The sequence below is a fragment of the Melopsittacus undulatus genome, chromosome 4 (genome assembly GCF_012275295.1).
Source record: "Melopsittacus undulatus isolate bMelUnd1 chromosome 4, bMelUnd1.mat.Z, whole genome shotgun sequence".
NCBI classification, from domain to species: domain Eukaryota; kingdom Metazoa; phylum Chordata; class Aves; order Psittaciformes; family Psittaculidae; genus Melopsittacus; species Melopsittacus undulatus.
Window position 1 is genome coordinate 50932346 of NC_047530.1, and position 15467 is coordinate 50947812.

General features: G+C 52.8%; 1 protein-coding gene across 1 annotated transcript; it reads right to left on the reverse strand.

Annotated features, from left to right (window-relative positions):
* Positions 1-5165: 5165 nt before the first annotated feature.
* LOC101869940 (cytosolic 5'-nucleotidase 1A-like) lies at positions 5166-14336 on the reverse strand. The gene is made up of 7 exons (XM_005149313.3): positions 14227-14336; positions 12508-12566; positions 11620-11787; positions 11117-11246; positions 10441-10563; positions 9186-9364; positions 5166-8645 (listed from the first exon to the last, which is right to left on the reverse strand). The coding sequence occupies exons 2-7, from the start codon at positions 12550-12552 to the stop codon at positions 8343-8345; spliced, it is 948 nt and encodes a 315-aa protein (XP_005149370.2). The 5' UTR covers positions 12553-12566; positions 14227-14336; the 3' UTR covers positions 5166-8342.
* Between the last annotated feature and the right edge of the window lie 1131 nt (positions 14337-15467).

Below are 15467 nucleotides of genomic sequence, written 5' to 3' on the forward strand. Positions count from 1 at the left end.
AGGAGATGGGCATAACCTTGTTTAGGAAGGGCCAGAGGGGTGCCAGACCGGATTCCAGCTCCAGAATGCAGGGCTGAGCATCTGGGAGCACCAGGGTGGGTTCTTTGCCATCACCGGGGTGTCAAGTCGGGCCTCAGAGGTGCCACCCTGCTGGCTTGGGAGGCCGTGGACAGAGCTAATGTTTGCCCAGCGCTTCCTGACCAAGCTCTTACAGAGCCACAAGACCAGCTAGAGAAAATGAAATGAAATCAGATTCACAGGCACTTTGGCTTCCAGGTCCCGATGGGTTGGGTTTGGTTTGCTGCTGCTTGTGCTTCAGGATGAGAGAGCAGCAGCCCCTGGGATGAGGTGGGCACTGCTGGAGTGGAGTACCCATGGTTTCGTGGTGGGATCCCTGCTCCTTGCCCACCTCCTTCATAAACTTCTGGAAAGCTGCTGGGTCATGTCACTGGCACCTAGCTTGTACCCTCCTTCCCTGAGCCTCTTCCATCTTCCTATGGCCTCATGCAGCATCCTGCTGCCCCAGGTCTGTGCCAGCCCCTCCCCTGACTGTGCTGAGTGTTTGTAGGGGGTACTTCTGACCTAGGCTGCCTCTCCTCTCACTAGCTCACCAGATGCCTTGGTCAAGCCAGGGACATCAGGAAACACGCGGCTTCCCCATGGGACACGGCACATAACGGAATGAGGTTTTCCGGAGCGAAGTCTGGAGGCACTGAGTGAGCTGCTGGGTCCCGTTACTTCGGCCAGCCCCCGCTTCCCTCCTGCCCCTGCGGGCACATGGTCAGCACGAATGCCACTGACTCTGAGTCAGCAAAACCCTGGCCCCGCGGTGCTGCGTGACTCAGCAAAACCCTGTGTGGTTCTTCTTGGGCAAGAGGCCAAGGAGTGACTGCTCCCCAGCATCTGTAGCCTGACCCCACAGGCTTCACTGCTGCCACAGGCTCCAGCTCGGGGGTATCCTCCTCTTGTTCTCTTGGGTACCAGCAGGCCCAGTGCTGAGTGTTGGCAGGCAGGAGTGGGTCAGGCATAAACCAACCTAACCACGGTCCCACCCAAGCAAACCCATCCTCCCCAAGGGCTCTAAACCCCCTTGCAAATGCGCTTTGCAGACAAAAGGATAGTCCCGACGCCAGGGTTGGGGCTCCCCTGCACTCTTCCAGGCTCTTCTGGAGCCCACGAGGTACCAGCCCTCCTCCCTTCTCATTGATGTGGTCAGGAAACAGCAGCTGGCTGGGCAATATACACCTGGCCTCCAGGCTGAGCCACCTGTGGCTGCTCCTCCAGGAGTGTTTCCAGTCTAGCCAGTCTCCCCCAGCATCCCAAGGCTACAGAGCAGGCTCCAGCGTGCAGGGATGGGCTGGTGAAAACAGCACACCGTGCTAGCCCCACACCACTGTGTAGTGCAGAGGAAAGCTTTCCGGCAGGGACAAGCAGACTGGACCCAGTCTGTGCCTGGCTTTTTAATTCCAAGGGATTAAGGGCAAGCCTTTGCTTGGGCTTCATGGTAACAGGTCTTGTGCCTGCATCCGAAGCTGCTCTCATACCAATGCAAGAAGTTTGCTGCTTTTAGACATGCTTCTCTGACTTACATGTCCATTGCACTGGTGAGCTCAGTGAAAAGGAGGACAGGATTGCGTCAGGGAATGTTACGATACTGGTCCTCTTCTGTGTGCTTGCAAGATGGGAAGGGACCAGGAGGCCTATCCCCATAGTGTTTAATTTGGTCCCAGCCCTTAGCACCAGTGGTTTCAGAGCTGACACAGGTGTACCTGGGTGCAGGACCATGGAGCAGTGGCTCCAGCAAGGAGCTAGGACTTGGGCTCCCTCAGCACCTCTGTGGGATGTTTGCCCTGATGTCAAGGTCTTTAGAAGCACAGCAGGGATGTTTGACCAGGAGCCTAGTGCACACCTGGGTATTTATAGGCTGGGACTGTGAGAGTTGCACTGCTTATCATCAAGAGATAGACTGGCATGAGCCTGGGCTTGGAGGTTTTTACACGTTTTCCCTTGTTTGCGGAGCAGGACCCCGAGTGCCATGGCTGGGGTGTCTGGAGCAGGCAGGGATCTGCAAGAGGTGGCCAAGGGGCTTGTCCCTTCTTGCTCCTATTTTCTGATTTATGGATGAACCCCTTTACTTGCTGTTTTGGCTGCCCAGCTCCCCACATCTCCCCGGCTCTGGGAGGTGAGCCGGAGTGCTGTTCCCTGCAGCCATGGCTGTAGGCGTGGGGTGACGCACCCCTGGGAGTGGGCCATACTTTTGCAACCTCCGTCCCTGCTGGAGAGGATTCCCAAGAGGAGGTCGATGACTCAGCCCCCGTGGCACCCACAGGGAGGAGCACCCCAGCCCCAGCCCTGGGAGACTGGAGACCCACCTGCCCTATGCCACTGGGGCAGGGACTGGATGCTGCTTGGTTTCAAAGCTCTAGCTGCTCCCCTGTCTGCAGTCTGGCAGCACTCTGGCAAGGATGCTGTGGTGGCCTCTTTCTCATTACATATGGCCATGTGTTTGCCTTCACACTTTCCTTGATTTTTTATTATAATTTATTATTTTTCACAGTGGTAACCAATGCCCCGAACTGCAATGACAAAAGGGCAAAGAAGCTTCATTCAGAAATGCCTGTTCTTTTATGTCCAGGAGGTGTCAAACACAAAGCTGTGTGAGTTTTTTGAATGCAGAAAGGTTTGGGATTTTGCATCTCATTGCTAAAGGACAGAAGAAGACTATTCTGCTTGGTCTGAGCCAAGCAGAGCCTACAGGTGCACAAGCCCTGGCAGGTCTGGTTGCAAACACTGTGACTCCAACTCAAGGTCTCGTCTCGGTGCAGCATGAAGCTGCTGGTTGCAGCTAATTGGCAGAATTAGAGCCTGATTCACCAGACTGGAGCCCGCAAGCAAAGCAGCGGTTAAGTTTTTCCCAGCGCGGTGCCAGGACCTCACCCACTCCCAATGCCGTTTCCTAAAGTGACGTATAATTCACAAGGTAAGATCATTTTCCAGTGGCACCGGCACATCCCAAATTACACCATTTTGCACAACCAAACCTGAAGGTGCTTTAGAAGCAGTTTCAGCTGTTGGGACACCTGGGAGCAGGAGAGGGATTACACTGAGCACGCAAAGGGAGTCATCCAGGCCCTGGCCACCATGTCCTTGTGCTGTGTGCACTGGGGGAGATGTCCTGGGCATCATGGGCAGTGGCAATTCCCAGTCCATCAGTGCCAGCTGGATTGAACTGGGACTGTCTGAGCTGGTTTGGAGGCAGAGCTGGCCAGTTGCCTGCTTAAACATTTTTTGCATGCCAGCATGGGCTGAAGCAACCTTGGGGAGACACTAAGTGGAGTTGCAAAAGGCTTAGACTGGGTGGTAATGGTTCCTTTAGTATCTCTCATGCTGCAAACCCTGATCCCAGTGGTGGGTGAAGGTGGCTTTTCAGCTGTTGGGTGGCATGGCTGGGTGGCATGATGGTCAGGAGCCCTCAATATGGCTCCATCTCCATCAAAGCTGTTTGCAGCAGCTTTTGAGCTTTCACCCCAATGGACCTTCTCTATTAGATCCTGTTCTTCCCCACTTTGCCCTAGCTATTACATAAAAAAGGCTTTATGCAGCAAAATGTTTATGGTCTTCAAGCCTGTGAGCTGCCCTGGTGTCTACACTAGATTTTACTTATACACCATCTTGCCTTGCTGGGCTGCTGCCAAACTCGTCATCACCCATCCCCATGTCCCACGCACTCTCTGGCCCTGCCCAAATCCCTGCCACCCCCATGCCACCTATCTGCGCCTGGCCCTGCTCAGCGTTGGACATCCTTCTGCATCCCCTGGCCTGTGCTCCCCTGCAGCTGGGTGAGGACATGCTTGCACCCACCCTGGGGAGGAGGGTACCTGTCTCACCCTGTCTGCTGGCCCTGTTTGCCCCTCGGGGCAGGGATCTCATGATGTCTGCCTCACCCAAGTTATTTTGCAGTAGTCTGAAATTGCTGGGGATGGACAACAACAACCCTGGCAGGTGCCGGCAGCAGGCAGTGTGACTGGCAGCTGACAGGATGGGGTGGTAAGTGGCGACAATGGCATCAAATCATTGCCTCCCACGCCAGGATGTGATAGGGAACACTGGGACCCAGCTCACCTTGTCGCCTGACTTGAGCAATCCCTGCTGTGGCCCCCAGGGCCATGCAAGCTGGACTGGGGCAGGGAAGTATCGGCTCACCGGTGGAGGTTCCGTGTACAAAGCAGGGAAGTACCTCAGCCACATCCAAGCACATCATCCACCTCATTTTCTTCACCAGCACTAGATGCCATTTAATTATTGCATTGTCAGCTGAAGCTGCCCTGAGGAGACCATCATTTATGCATTCACAACTACAGTGTAATGAAACAAGGAAAGCAATTGAGCCTTCTGGTCCTGGCAGGAGGGTGGGCTCAGAAAGAGGAGGCTCAGCACCCCATGGTGACCCAAGGATTGTCTTAAAACTGCAATGTGTTCCTTGGAGTGGGAGCAACCACCCGACTTCCACTGGTGATTTGGTGTATCAGTCCCAACCCCTGGATCAGCTGCTGCTGTGTGAATATACGACCATGAAGGCTCTAAATTCCTACCTATTTACTGTCACCTTACTCCTAAGCTCCAGCTTCACTTGCTGCCGCAGCCAGCACTTTCCAACATGCCTGCCTGGAGTTAAGATCTTGAACCCAAGTTTAAGTACCTTGGCAAACACAGTCTGCGGGTTTGCACACCCTCTATCTGAGCTTTTGCATGCAAAATACTTGTTAATAATTATCTGCAGCATGGGAGTTGGCATCTCTGTCTCTCTGGCTGTGAACCCCTGAGTGTTTCCCAAGGAACTCTGCAACCGGGGTGGCTTAGGGTCAGGGTTATGGTTAAAAATGTGAAGATGCTTTGCCCTGTGCTGGCAGCCAAAGGTGCTCATAGATTATGTGTGGAGGTAGGTGTGGGAGCATCCCAGGCAGACACTGCAGCTGTGCCCGGGTCCTGCAGCCTCCAGCACCTTCTGCTACAGCCAGGAATCAATAATCCAAACTGCTCGGACACTGCCAATGCAGATGTCTTAGCAGCTAAATACCTTCCAGTCTTCCCTCCCTGCAGTGCCACCACTGAAGAAAGAATTCCTTTCTCATAGTGCTACATATCTTTATTTTTCAGCATTGCAGCTCTAAATTGACAGGTGCTGTGTGTGGGGGATTAAGGGCATGCTCCTGGGCAAAGGTCTCCTGCAAACTCCTTAGGGCCATCCGGCTGCAGGCTCTGATCCCTGAGGTCACGCGCTCCCCTCCAAAACAAGGGCCACTTGTTCGGCACCACGGGCAGGGCTGGGCTTAGTGCCTGCAGCAGAGTGGAGTTCCCGGCACTGGGAAGGTGTCCCCAGCAGTCAGTGCCAAGGGGGGACGCCAACACCAGGCAGCTCTGGCTGGTGTCACACATGGTTTCTGGACAGCAATGGCCAGAATCAAGTGCAGGTCCTCGGAATCCCCTTTGCATTTCTGAATTTGTTTTCCCAGAGTGAAAAGGCAGGGCTCAAAGAGAGCCTGTCCTTGTGAGTGGCATGGTGGTATGATCCGTTCCTGCCTTGCCCTGGCCCCAAAAACATGAGATCAAAGGGTATCAAAGAAGCATCCCGCAACCAGCCCCAGTAGCGAACCCCCCTTCAAACTGCAGCAGCTGCAGGAAAATGCTGGGTACCAGCAACCCCTTGAAGGAGGAAAGATTAAAATCCTCTGGAAAGCCAACACTTGAGTAGCACCCCAAGCATTAAAGAGCTTATTGCAGATGCCTCTAAGACAGAAACAACAAGTTTACCCTTACAACAGGAAGTGAAGCTGCAGCAGTACTTGCTGGAAGGTGTTTTTGATGCTCCATCTTTGGAGCAGGGCAGAAAAGAGCAGTTTTTGATGCCACATCTTTGGAGCAGAGCAGTAAGTCAGTTTTGATGCTATATGTTTGAGCCATGGCTGGAAGAAGTTGCACTTGGCCTGATATGATGCAATCCCATGAACCTTGAGTTTCCTTCCTTTTTCCCATTTTGGGCACATTTTGCTTTGTCATCCCCTGCTGTGCTGACAGTGCTAGAGGAAGGCACGTGGCACCTACCCCCTGCCTCAGCAACTTGCACCCTGCAATGGCTCACGTGGGCCTGTCCCCACTACCCCTGACTTAGATAATTCCCTCTCACCCAAGGCATCTGGCCAAGTTCCTGCTGGCACTGTCCAGGCAGTGGCCAAGGTGATGGCCGGAGTGGCAGAGGGTGATCCATCACTAGATCCTTGTCCCCACCACCAGCTGCCACCGCAGCAGCCAGCCATGCAGTGAGAGGGGCTGGAGGTGGGTGCTTGGATCCCCGCACCAAGCTGGGTGGTATCTGGCCTGCATAAAAGTGGGATGAACAGCTGTACCTGCTCACCAGACATGTTGAGCATCCCATAATTAATGTTTCCTCAGCAATTGTGGCTGACAGATGCTTAGTGTTATTAGTCAATGATGAGTAGCTGATGTTGTTGATGTTGCTACCTCAAAACATTTCAGCATCTGGATTAAGCAAAACGGCCAGGGGCCAGACTGGCAGTGCCAAGACCCTGCTGGGCTTTGTCTTTGGAGGTGGCTTCCTGCGAAAGCCCTGCATACAGGCATCTCTGCTATGCCACAGCATTCCTGAGTTTGGACCTGCATGGTGGCCATGGTAGCACAGTGGGGCCAGCAACTCCCTTTGCTAGCATGAGAAGTGCAGAGCCCCCAAGTCTGGGGAAGCAGGAGTGGGCTTGGGGACATGGATGCAAGAAGGTGTTCTGGGGCCTAATCCAAAGCCCACTGAAGATTTCTCAGGCATGTAACCCATTCTGATGTGTGCGTATAAGACCAGATAAAAGAACAGTGTCTGCAGAGGAGCAGTGAGTTATCCCAGCCCTCCTCCCACACTGCTGAACATGGGGTGTGACAGACAAGTGCTTGCATGGTGGTGCTCATTTGTTTATTTTCTGGGGAGGGAAAGCATTGGTGAGTGACACCTGTGAAGCCATACTACCCCTCTTTGTGATTAAACTGAGATTTAAAAAAGTAAGCTACTGTCATTTATCTGCCCTGTCCATAATTCCGCTGCCACTCAGGATGCACACTGCCCTGAGTTTGTGTGCTTTTACCAGGCTGTTCTGGGGAGCTCACAGGGTTTGGGGTGCCATGCACCCAGGCAGCACAGTGGCCTCTAGTGGCAACCACTCACATCCAGCACTGGAGAAAGAAACCTGCCGACGAATCCTGAGGGGCTGCTTGCTCCCCAGGACAATTAGGAGCATGGTCTGCATTGCCAGAGAGGCATCCCTGCACCAGGGCACTGCCTTGGTGCTGGGCAGGGTCCTGAACACACCCAGGGACCCCATCTGCCCTGAGCAGCCTGACTGAGACCCCCACCCATGGCCCTGGAGATCCATTTAAGCTCAAGCCCAGGATCTAGTTCTGCTTTGGCCCTTGCAGCCCTGGCTCTGCATGGCTTGTGCTGTAGGCAGCTCAGCTCCAGTGCCCTCTCCTGGTGGAGCATCAGAGCTATGTGCAGCTGTGTCTCTTGGATGTACCTCAGAGCTGGGTTGCAGCCTTGTCCCGTTCTGCTGCAGCTCTGTAAGCTGCGTGTCCTGCAGGTGTGGGTCACCTAACGGCACTCTGTGAGAAGCCTGCATGCTGAAGGAAAGGTGACTTACGCTGTAATCTTATATATAAGGGGGAATAGCTGGGCTTTCTTCAACCTGGTTACCTGTTTCTAAAAGGTTCATAGGTCTTTTAGAGCTTTGGAGTCTTTTCCCCTCTGCTGAGTTTGGCTGGAGCTGCCTGAAGAACTTACCAGCATATCAGCTTCTTCACTAAACCAAGTTGAGCACCTTGGGGAAGGTAGGGTCTCGAAGGCTTCCTTTGGGCAGAGGTCCTGGAAATAAATCTTGAAGACTGTCTGTGCACAGATAAAGCTAACGATTTTAGTGCTTGGTTTTGTATTTCTTTTAGCTCATGTGTGGGACAATAGGTTCATTTATTTCTTTACAGAAAAGTCCCCAGATCCTACAGGGCAGGTAAGTGGTAGTTCTCAGTGTCACAGTAAAAGTGTCCTTCCTTTGTGGAGTAGTTGCATCTTTTGGCTTTATCCTGAGACCTCAAGGACCTCATAAGAAGAGCAGAAATGAGCACCAAGTCTCGCCTGGTAGTCCATGCTCTCATGCAATGCTCTTACTCCTTTCCCTGAGGCTTGCTTGGTGCAGGTTAGGAAATCCTTCCCTCTCCATCCCAGAAGGTTTGTCTTCAATTGGCCCAGTCCCCTGTGCTGCTGGGAAGGAGGGCAGCTGGCATGCAGCCCATCAGCGGCAGGAGGGGACCCAGGCAGAGGGTACACCCACATTCCGAGCTCCCTGGATGTTATGCAGCCCATCGTCAAAGAAAATGTGGGGCTGGATCTGGGCGAGGATGGGGCCCTTGGGAGCTCCGTCCATGAAGAAAGCCTCATCGATTTCCAGACCCCATTCCCGGAGTGTCTTGATGGCTCGGATGCCCATGTCCCGGCCGCTGCGGGCAGTCACCAGGTAGGTGCGGATGGGGGATTTTTCCTGGCTGAATTTCTTGCGTATCTTCCCAAGGTGCATGGCAAAAGCCTTCAGGGGACCCTGGAAGCACATCAAGGCACTTAGGAGTGGATGAGAAATAAGGAGATATCTACTCCGCGTTTACAAGCCATTTGTCCCTCTTCCAGAATTTCTTGCGGCTCTGCAGAGCACAGGATGACTGTAGGGTGCAGGTTTAGGCAATGCTGGGACTGGTCCCATGCACTGGGGTGCTTGGGAGGAAGGTGGGTGTTGTGCTCTTCCTAATCCCAAATTGATCAGGGAGGTACATCCCAGGGAGCAGTGCCTCTGGGTCTGAGTCCTGCAGGGACTTGCACAGCAAGAGGTCCCACCCTACAAAAGGTGATGTTCAGGGTCACTACAACCCTGGATACTGGGGAGCTGGTGTTCACTTATAGGAGACATCAGGCTAGATCCATCTCCAGTGGACTCCAGATCAGGCCCACACCATGGACCAAGTGGTGGATGCAAAGGGAGCCTGGAAGGTTTATCTGGCTACTCATGACAGAGCCCTAGCAGGGAAGATGTCTGTGGTGGGCACAGAGTGTGTGGGTGCCCATGAAAGTGAGGTGGCTTGCTCACCTCTCCCATAGGCACATCCTCCATCGCTTGCTCATACTGCACTGCCTCCTCCAGTCCCTGCTCTTGGAAGATCTGGTCTGTCTCGTTGGAGAAGAGCACGGCATCCCCATCAAACACCACACGGAGCGGGGTGCTGGGGGCCTGCACCTCCTGCTGGAAGACGAGTGCTGCTGAGACACCTGTGGGACAGAGCAAGGTGGGCTCAGGAGGGACACTCCTCCTGGGGGCAGCTCTCATGCATGGACAGATTCCCCCTGCACATCTGCCATGGCCCCATCCCACATTGCAATATTGAGATCTCCAAGGCTTTCTGTGGAGGTCAGCCCAGCCTTTCTAGGGCTGTGCTATTCCCTAATAGGGATGGGTGAGAAAGTGCTCTTGATCATAGACTGATGAGATACTGAGATCTGCTAAGAGGTGATGGGTGGTTGTGTAGGCACGAGGAGTCATCCTCCTGGTGCTCGTTCACCCTGCCAAACCTGGCTTTAATGCCCAGATTTAGCACTCTGTGCTGTGAGTAATAGGGACTGGCACCTCCATCTGATTGGGGTAATTGGCTTAATTACAGGTCTCTTCCTACATCTGTTCCCTGTCTGCCCTCATTGTGGACCCAGGCCCCTGGATGAGAGATACTTGTCAGAGCAATGATCCTGTTCAGTGAAGCTTCAGGAATGTGCTGTTCAGAGTAGGGAAGCCCAGGCTGCAGATGGCTTTCTCCTGACCTTGAAGGACCTTGGCCAGCTGATGTACTTATACCCAAGCAAAGTAATAACGAGGTGATCAACCCCACTATAGCTGCTGTGCACTAGAGTGCCCTCCCTCTGATCCAGGTCAAGCATGTGCTTACATCTATCACTGAGCACATAATAACTCTGCATGTACCAAGAAAGCAAAATTCTATAGCATACTCACAAAGCCCTGGGAGTTGCCAGTGCACTCTCACTGACGCAGAGAGCAGCCATGGGCAGCATCTTTGGTTAGAAGGGCTTAAATGCCAGGCAGGGAATGATTAGACCATGGCCAGAATTATGCATAAAGCTCCTGGTGACTTGTGAAGGCATCTTAAGAAACCCTGGTGTGTTTGCAGGTGTGTTTTACTAGTAGGGACAAAGGGGGAGATTGAACTATTCAGGACCACACAGGTAATCAATGTGCCATTCACTTCCTTGCCCCCATGAGAGCATGGGATCTGGCATTACCTCTTGGTACTGAGCTGCTTGGGAGAAATGTGGTGGGTTTGAAGGGGAGAACACACCTCTCTGGAGGGCATTGCAGACATCTGTCCTGTCAGCTGAGAGAAAGAGCTTGACTCCATGGGACTTCAGGTATTGCGTAGAGTCTTCATTGCTGACGAAGCAGAACTTGGAGATTTCCAGGCCTTTGGGTCAGGGGATATAAGCAAAGTCTGTTATGGAGCAACATTCTTCTCACAGACCCCCCTTTCTCAGGACAATGTGTGCTTTATTGCAGAGCTTGGGGCAATTAACTTTCCAGTGCTGTGTGAGGAACCTGCCCATCCTGCATCTTCTTGCCCTTGCTTCTATGAAACTGCATAGTGCAGTTAAATATTCCCTTCACCCCCTGCCCTCCTTAAATGAGCCTTCCTGACAGCATGCTGGGATTTAGGGTTTTTAAGAACTCTTGATTCTTCAGTAGCTGCCAAAGGATGCCTTGGCTATGCAAAATGCTGCTAGATCCCCTGGTGTGAAGGATGCCGTTGAAGTGAGCCAGGCTCTGCCAAGGAGCACGTACCCTGAGTGTTTCCCAGCACCCTGGGCAAGCTGTAGGAGTTGGGCTTGTTTCCAAAATAACCCCTTTCCCTTGTACTGCCTGGCTCTGCATTTGCCACTGATGCTCCACAGTGGTGCCTTATCTGCTTTGCAGCCCCCCTGGAGGGAAGCAGGCACCACCGAGGATGGGATCCCCCTTACCATAGTGCTTGGCACTGTTGATGATGCGCACACCACTCTCAGGGCTGTTGTTCGAGAGCACCAGGATATCGAAGAGGTCCTTCTCTGCTGGGTTGCTCTCCAGGATCTTCTTGTTCACATGCTGCACTGCCTGTGAGGAGATGATGAGGCTGCTTGGAGGGGCACGACTGCAATGGCTTTGCTGGGACTCTTTTTTGCAGTTAATGAGTTTTGCTACATCTGTGAGCTAGGGCAAGGTAGGCGTGTTATGGAAAACCAGACAGAGCAGCCATCCTGCAAAAGCCATTTGCAGGAGAGCAGGGGGCAGGATATCCCACCAGCAGGAGGTGGACACGTGGGACTGATGAGGAGCATAGGTCTCAATGCACTGCAATAGGGCCAAGAGGCCAGAGCAGGCCTATCTGTGCCCTGCAATAGGAGCTGAGACCTAAGGCCAGGAAAGCTGAGCTCTCACCCCATCCTGTGAGTGTCTGCATGTGTCCCTGGCCAGCTGGGGGGCTCACCTGGATGAAGGCAAAGGCTGTGCCTGGTGGCAGGGGCTTGTCCTGGTTGGCCTGCTGGTGCCTTGTGTACTCCTCCTTGCCCTTCTCTAGGTAGAGCTTGTGCTCCTCCTCCAGGCTGAAGATGGCCCTGGTGGTCACTGCAATGACGAGTGCCTCACTGAGATCTTTCTGCAGGATGTGGAGGAAAGGCTGGTTAGGGGACAGCCAAGAAGGAGCTTGTGGAGGGGGGGTTGTGAGAGAAACAGCACTGTTTTCACATAGTTAAAGATGGGGCTTTAGAGGGGGTGGGAGAGGGCTCTCCTGACCAGGGTGGTGGGGTTGGATGTGGGAGGCATCACAGTTCCTGATGCCAGACTGCCTTTGAAGAAGAGGTACCACCAGGCCTCTTCCAGGGGCAGGCAGTTGTGAAACCCTAACCTGTGTGGTAAGTGCCACATGCTCTGAGGACAGCTTACACCAGAGGGGATTGCTTCATAATTTTGCTGTTTGTGGGTACAGTACAGCCATGATCATCTGTTTGTGCTGAGCTGGGCACTGCTAGGTGTCTGCATACTGCTGGTTTTACCCTTTGTTTGTGTCTTCTGAAGAGCCTAATAAAATCTCTGTGTATGCAGAGAAGCTGCTGCTTTCTCTCTGGCTCTTCCAACATTCAAGTGTGAGCAAATGTCCATGCAAGTGGAGGTTCAGCCCTGCAACCTCTTCCCATGTGGGAAGCACATGGACCTCACTGAGACCAGGTGCCCTGGAATAAGCCACTTCTGCTTGAAACCTAGGCACAAGCAATTCAGGCCAGCACATCTTTGGGTTGTGGTGTGTCCTGTACTGTGGTGGCATTTCAAAACTGGCTTTAGAAATACAGGATGTGTTTTGTAACAAACACCCTCTTACCTGTTTCACATCAGTGTTTATGACTGTGCATTCAGGATCTGCCATCTTCGACTTTCAGCCTTAGAGAGAAAATATGCAATTAAGCTGATATAATATAGCCAATCTAGAGAGGAGGGAGACAGGGGCATCCTACTTGCCAAGTGGAGCAGCCCAAATAAACCTGCTTATGCTGACAACAGCTCTGTGCTGGGAAAACAGTGTCAAATAGTTCCAATTAAATATGATGAAAAAGTAGCTTTTCACCCACAGATTCCCCCCCCCCCCCAAAGTATTTTCCTCTGGGGTATTTTCCTGCTGAAGGCAGTTGTGGATCTCTTTTCAAGCAAACTAAGTCTGGTTTTAAAAGCCAAAATTGGTCAGTTTTTATGGATAGGCTTCTAGTTCATATACTTCTTGCTACTTTTGCTTGAATGGTGAATCTGTATCTGCAAATATGCAATTTCACTGTGTGTGCAGCTGTAAAAGGAAAAGGTCTGAGTAAGTAGAGATGTACGGTGAGGGCTTGGGTGCAGGATGGGACCCCCGTTGATGGGGCTGGTCTGCTCCTGCACAGCCCTGTGAGCCAACTAGCCCCTGCACTGAAGGGCTCCATCAGGCTGTGCTAACCCAGGCTTGTGGTGGTTACATGGTCTGCCTGTGCCCAGCAGCTGAATCATAAACCCCATTATTTTCATACACCCAGGTCCTGTGGTTTCTGTAACCACCATGCTGTACACTGCATTTATATGTACTAGACTCTAAAAAGCAGAGTTTTAGGATTCAGCCTGTGGGATGAGAACTGTTCCCATTCCCACCAAGTGGGATCCCATGGTGATTATTTCCACTCAGTAGCTCCTACACGTACACTGCAGGGTTTCTCTGGGGAGCAAAGACACCAAAGACTGTTCTACGCTGGTGTGCTGGGAATGGCAATGGGGTTAAAATCTCATTTACCAGTTCATGTCCCACCTGATTACTGGGTAATCAGTATTGATCTGTGCACAGATAGACCAAAGCCAGTGTAAAGGGCAAGTTAGGGTCTCCAGGGACACCTTTAACTTTGCCTAATTTTCTTTAATTAATTGTTATTATTCAGGGATTGCAAACTGTTGCCTGGGCTGGTAGGAAATACAGTTGGCTCATATGAGTCCCAAGAACCAGAGTTGTACCACGAGGGCTGAATGCTGAATCCCTGATTGCCCCTGGGGTGGAAAGCTGTGCTGGCAGGACTGCTCCACCAGACAGGAGGGCCCTGGAAAGCCAGGAGATGCTGAGCATCTGTCTGCTTCCTCCACCCATATTCCATGCTGGGAAGGGGTCTCCTCCCAGAGAGCAGGGCACAGCGTGGGAGAAACTGTGCTCTGACAGAATGTCAGCCAAGTACTTTTCCGAAGGTGACAATTAAAGGAGATGAGGCAGTGGAGCTGTGCAGCCGTTCCCGGAGGGAGAACACCACCTCTCGTTTCTGCCCTGTTCTTCCAAGTGCTTCAAGCCGAGCCTGCCTTCTCCATTGCATCTCCCTGCCGCTAACAACTGCAGTATTGTCTGTATACAGATACGCATATATGCGCACATTTCAGTTGCGAGCAACCCCCATGTACGCGATGCCAGATACACAGAAAAGCATTTCGGTGGGTGCTCGCTGGCCCCACCGCTCACCCTAGAGCCGCGCAGCACGGAGCAGACAGCACCCCACGGCACACAGCCGGGATGCGGCTAGAGAGGAAAGCACGGACTCACCGTGAGCGCTGCTCCCGGCGCAGCCTGTCCCAGGCAGCATCCCAACTGTACTCCAGAGGCTGCTGTTTATATTTCCCCCTCCCCGCGCTGGCAGGAAGCGGGCAGGCGCTGGGATGGGACGCAACTCCCGTCCCTGGCGTGCTGGGATTTGTAGGCAGTAGGACTAGACTGCATTTCCCAGCCGGCACTGCACCGGCGGCTCAAAGCCGCCCAGGCTTCGCCATGGGAGCAGCGGGAGCTGCGGTGGCAGCTGTGATGCTGTTTTTTTGGCTCTCTCGGAACTTGAACTCAGTTGCTACTCGCTGCCCACAGTGATGTCTGTTTCTGTACGGAGGTATCTACAGTGTGCCTCCAGACCTCTCATTTCACAGCCCTTGAACACGTAATGGTTGTGGTTTTGACTGGAAAATATAGGGGTACCTGTTGAAAACTGCTGAAGACTGCAGCATACGCAGGCAGATGTAGGGAGCTGGGCCAGGGAGAACGGCTGGTGCAGTGGGGTTGGGGGGCTCACTACATATACAATTTTGCTGTAATGTTTTACGTCCTTTTCCCTTCTTTTCTAAAAGCTGCCTCTTAACTCCTCTCTGCAGGAGTGATTTTGGGGCTGGGATCTTGCTTTTCTAGGTTGGCTGTGCAGCACCCAGCCCTGTGAGGCTCATGATGTCAAGGTATTTCAACACCCCTTTCTACCCAAGAGTGAGATTTGGGGCAGCGGTATGGGGGCTGCACAGAGGAGATGCTGCTGTACTGCAGCTTTTCCCTTACCCAGCTGGGGCATGTCCCTGACCTGCTGGTGGAAGATGACCCAGTAGCAGTCTCCCCAGCCTGTGTCCTGCAAAGGAGACCAAACCCATGTGGATTAAGGCCAAGCAGCTGTCTCCCTACATGGCACCGGATTATCAGTAGCGTTACCAAAGTGTGAGCTGCAGTCAGGGTCCTCTGCAGTTTGACTTCACCAAGATGCTGCTCTCTAGCAAACAGCCCACTGAAAAGACTACTGATAATGCTCAGCTTTTAGCATGTGTAGACAAACTCCCTTTCCCCAAGTGATTTTACTGGGCATCTTCCCTCTTTCCCCTGCTCCCCATATGTATTTCTCCCATGCAATCTTCGGGACTGCCAAATGAGAGCAAAAAGTGTTTTGACGTCTATGCGCTGCCCCCCCTGAGCTTTGTTGCAGCATGCTCACAGCATCTCCTGCTCCTGAAGATGATGCTTCTCTGAGGTGTGGAGGGTAC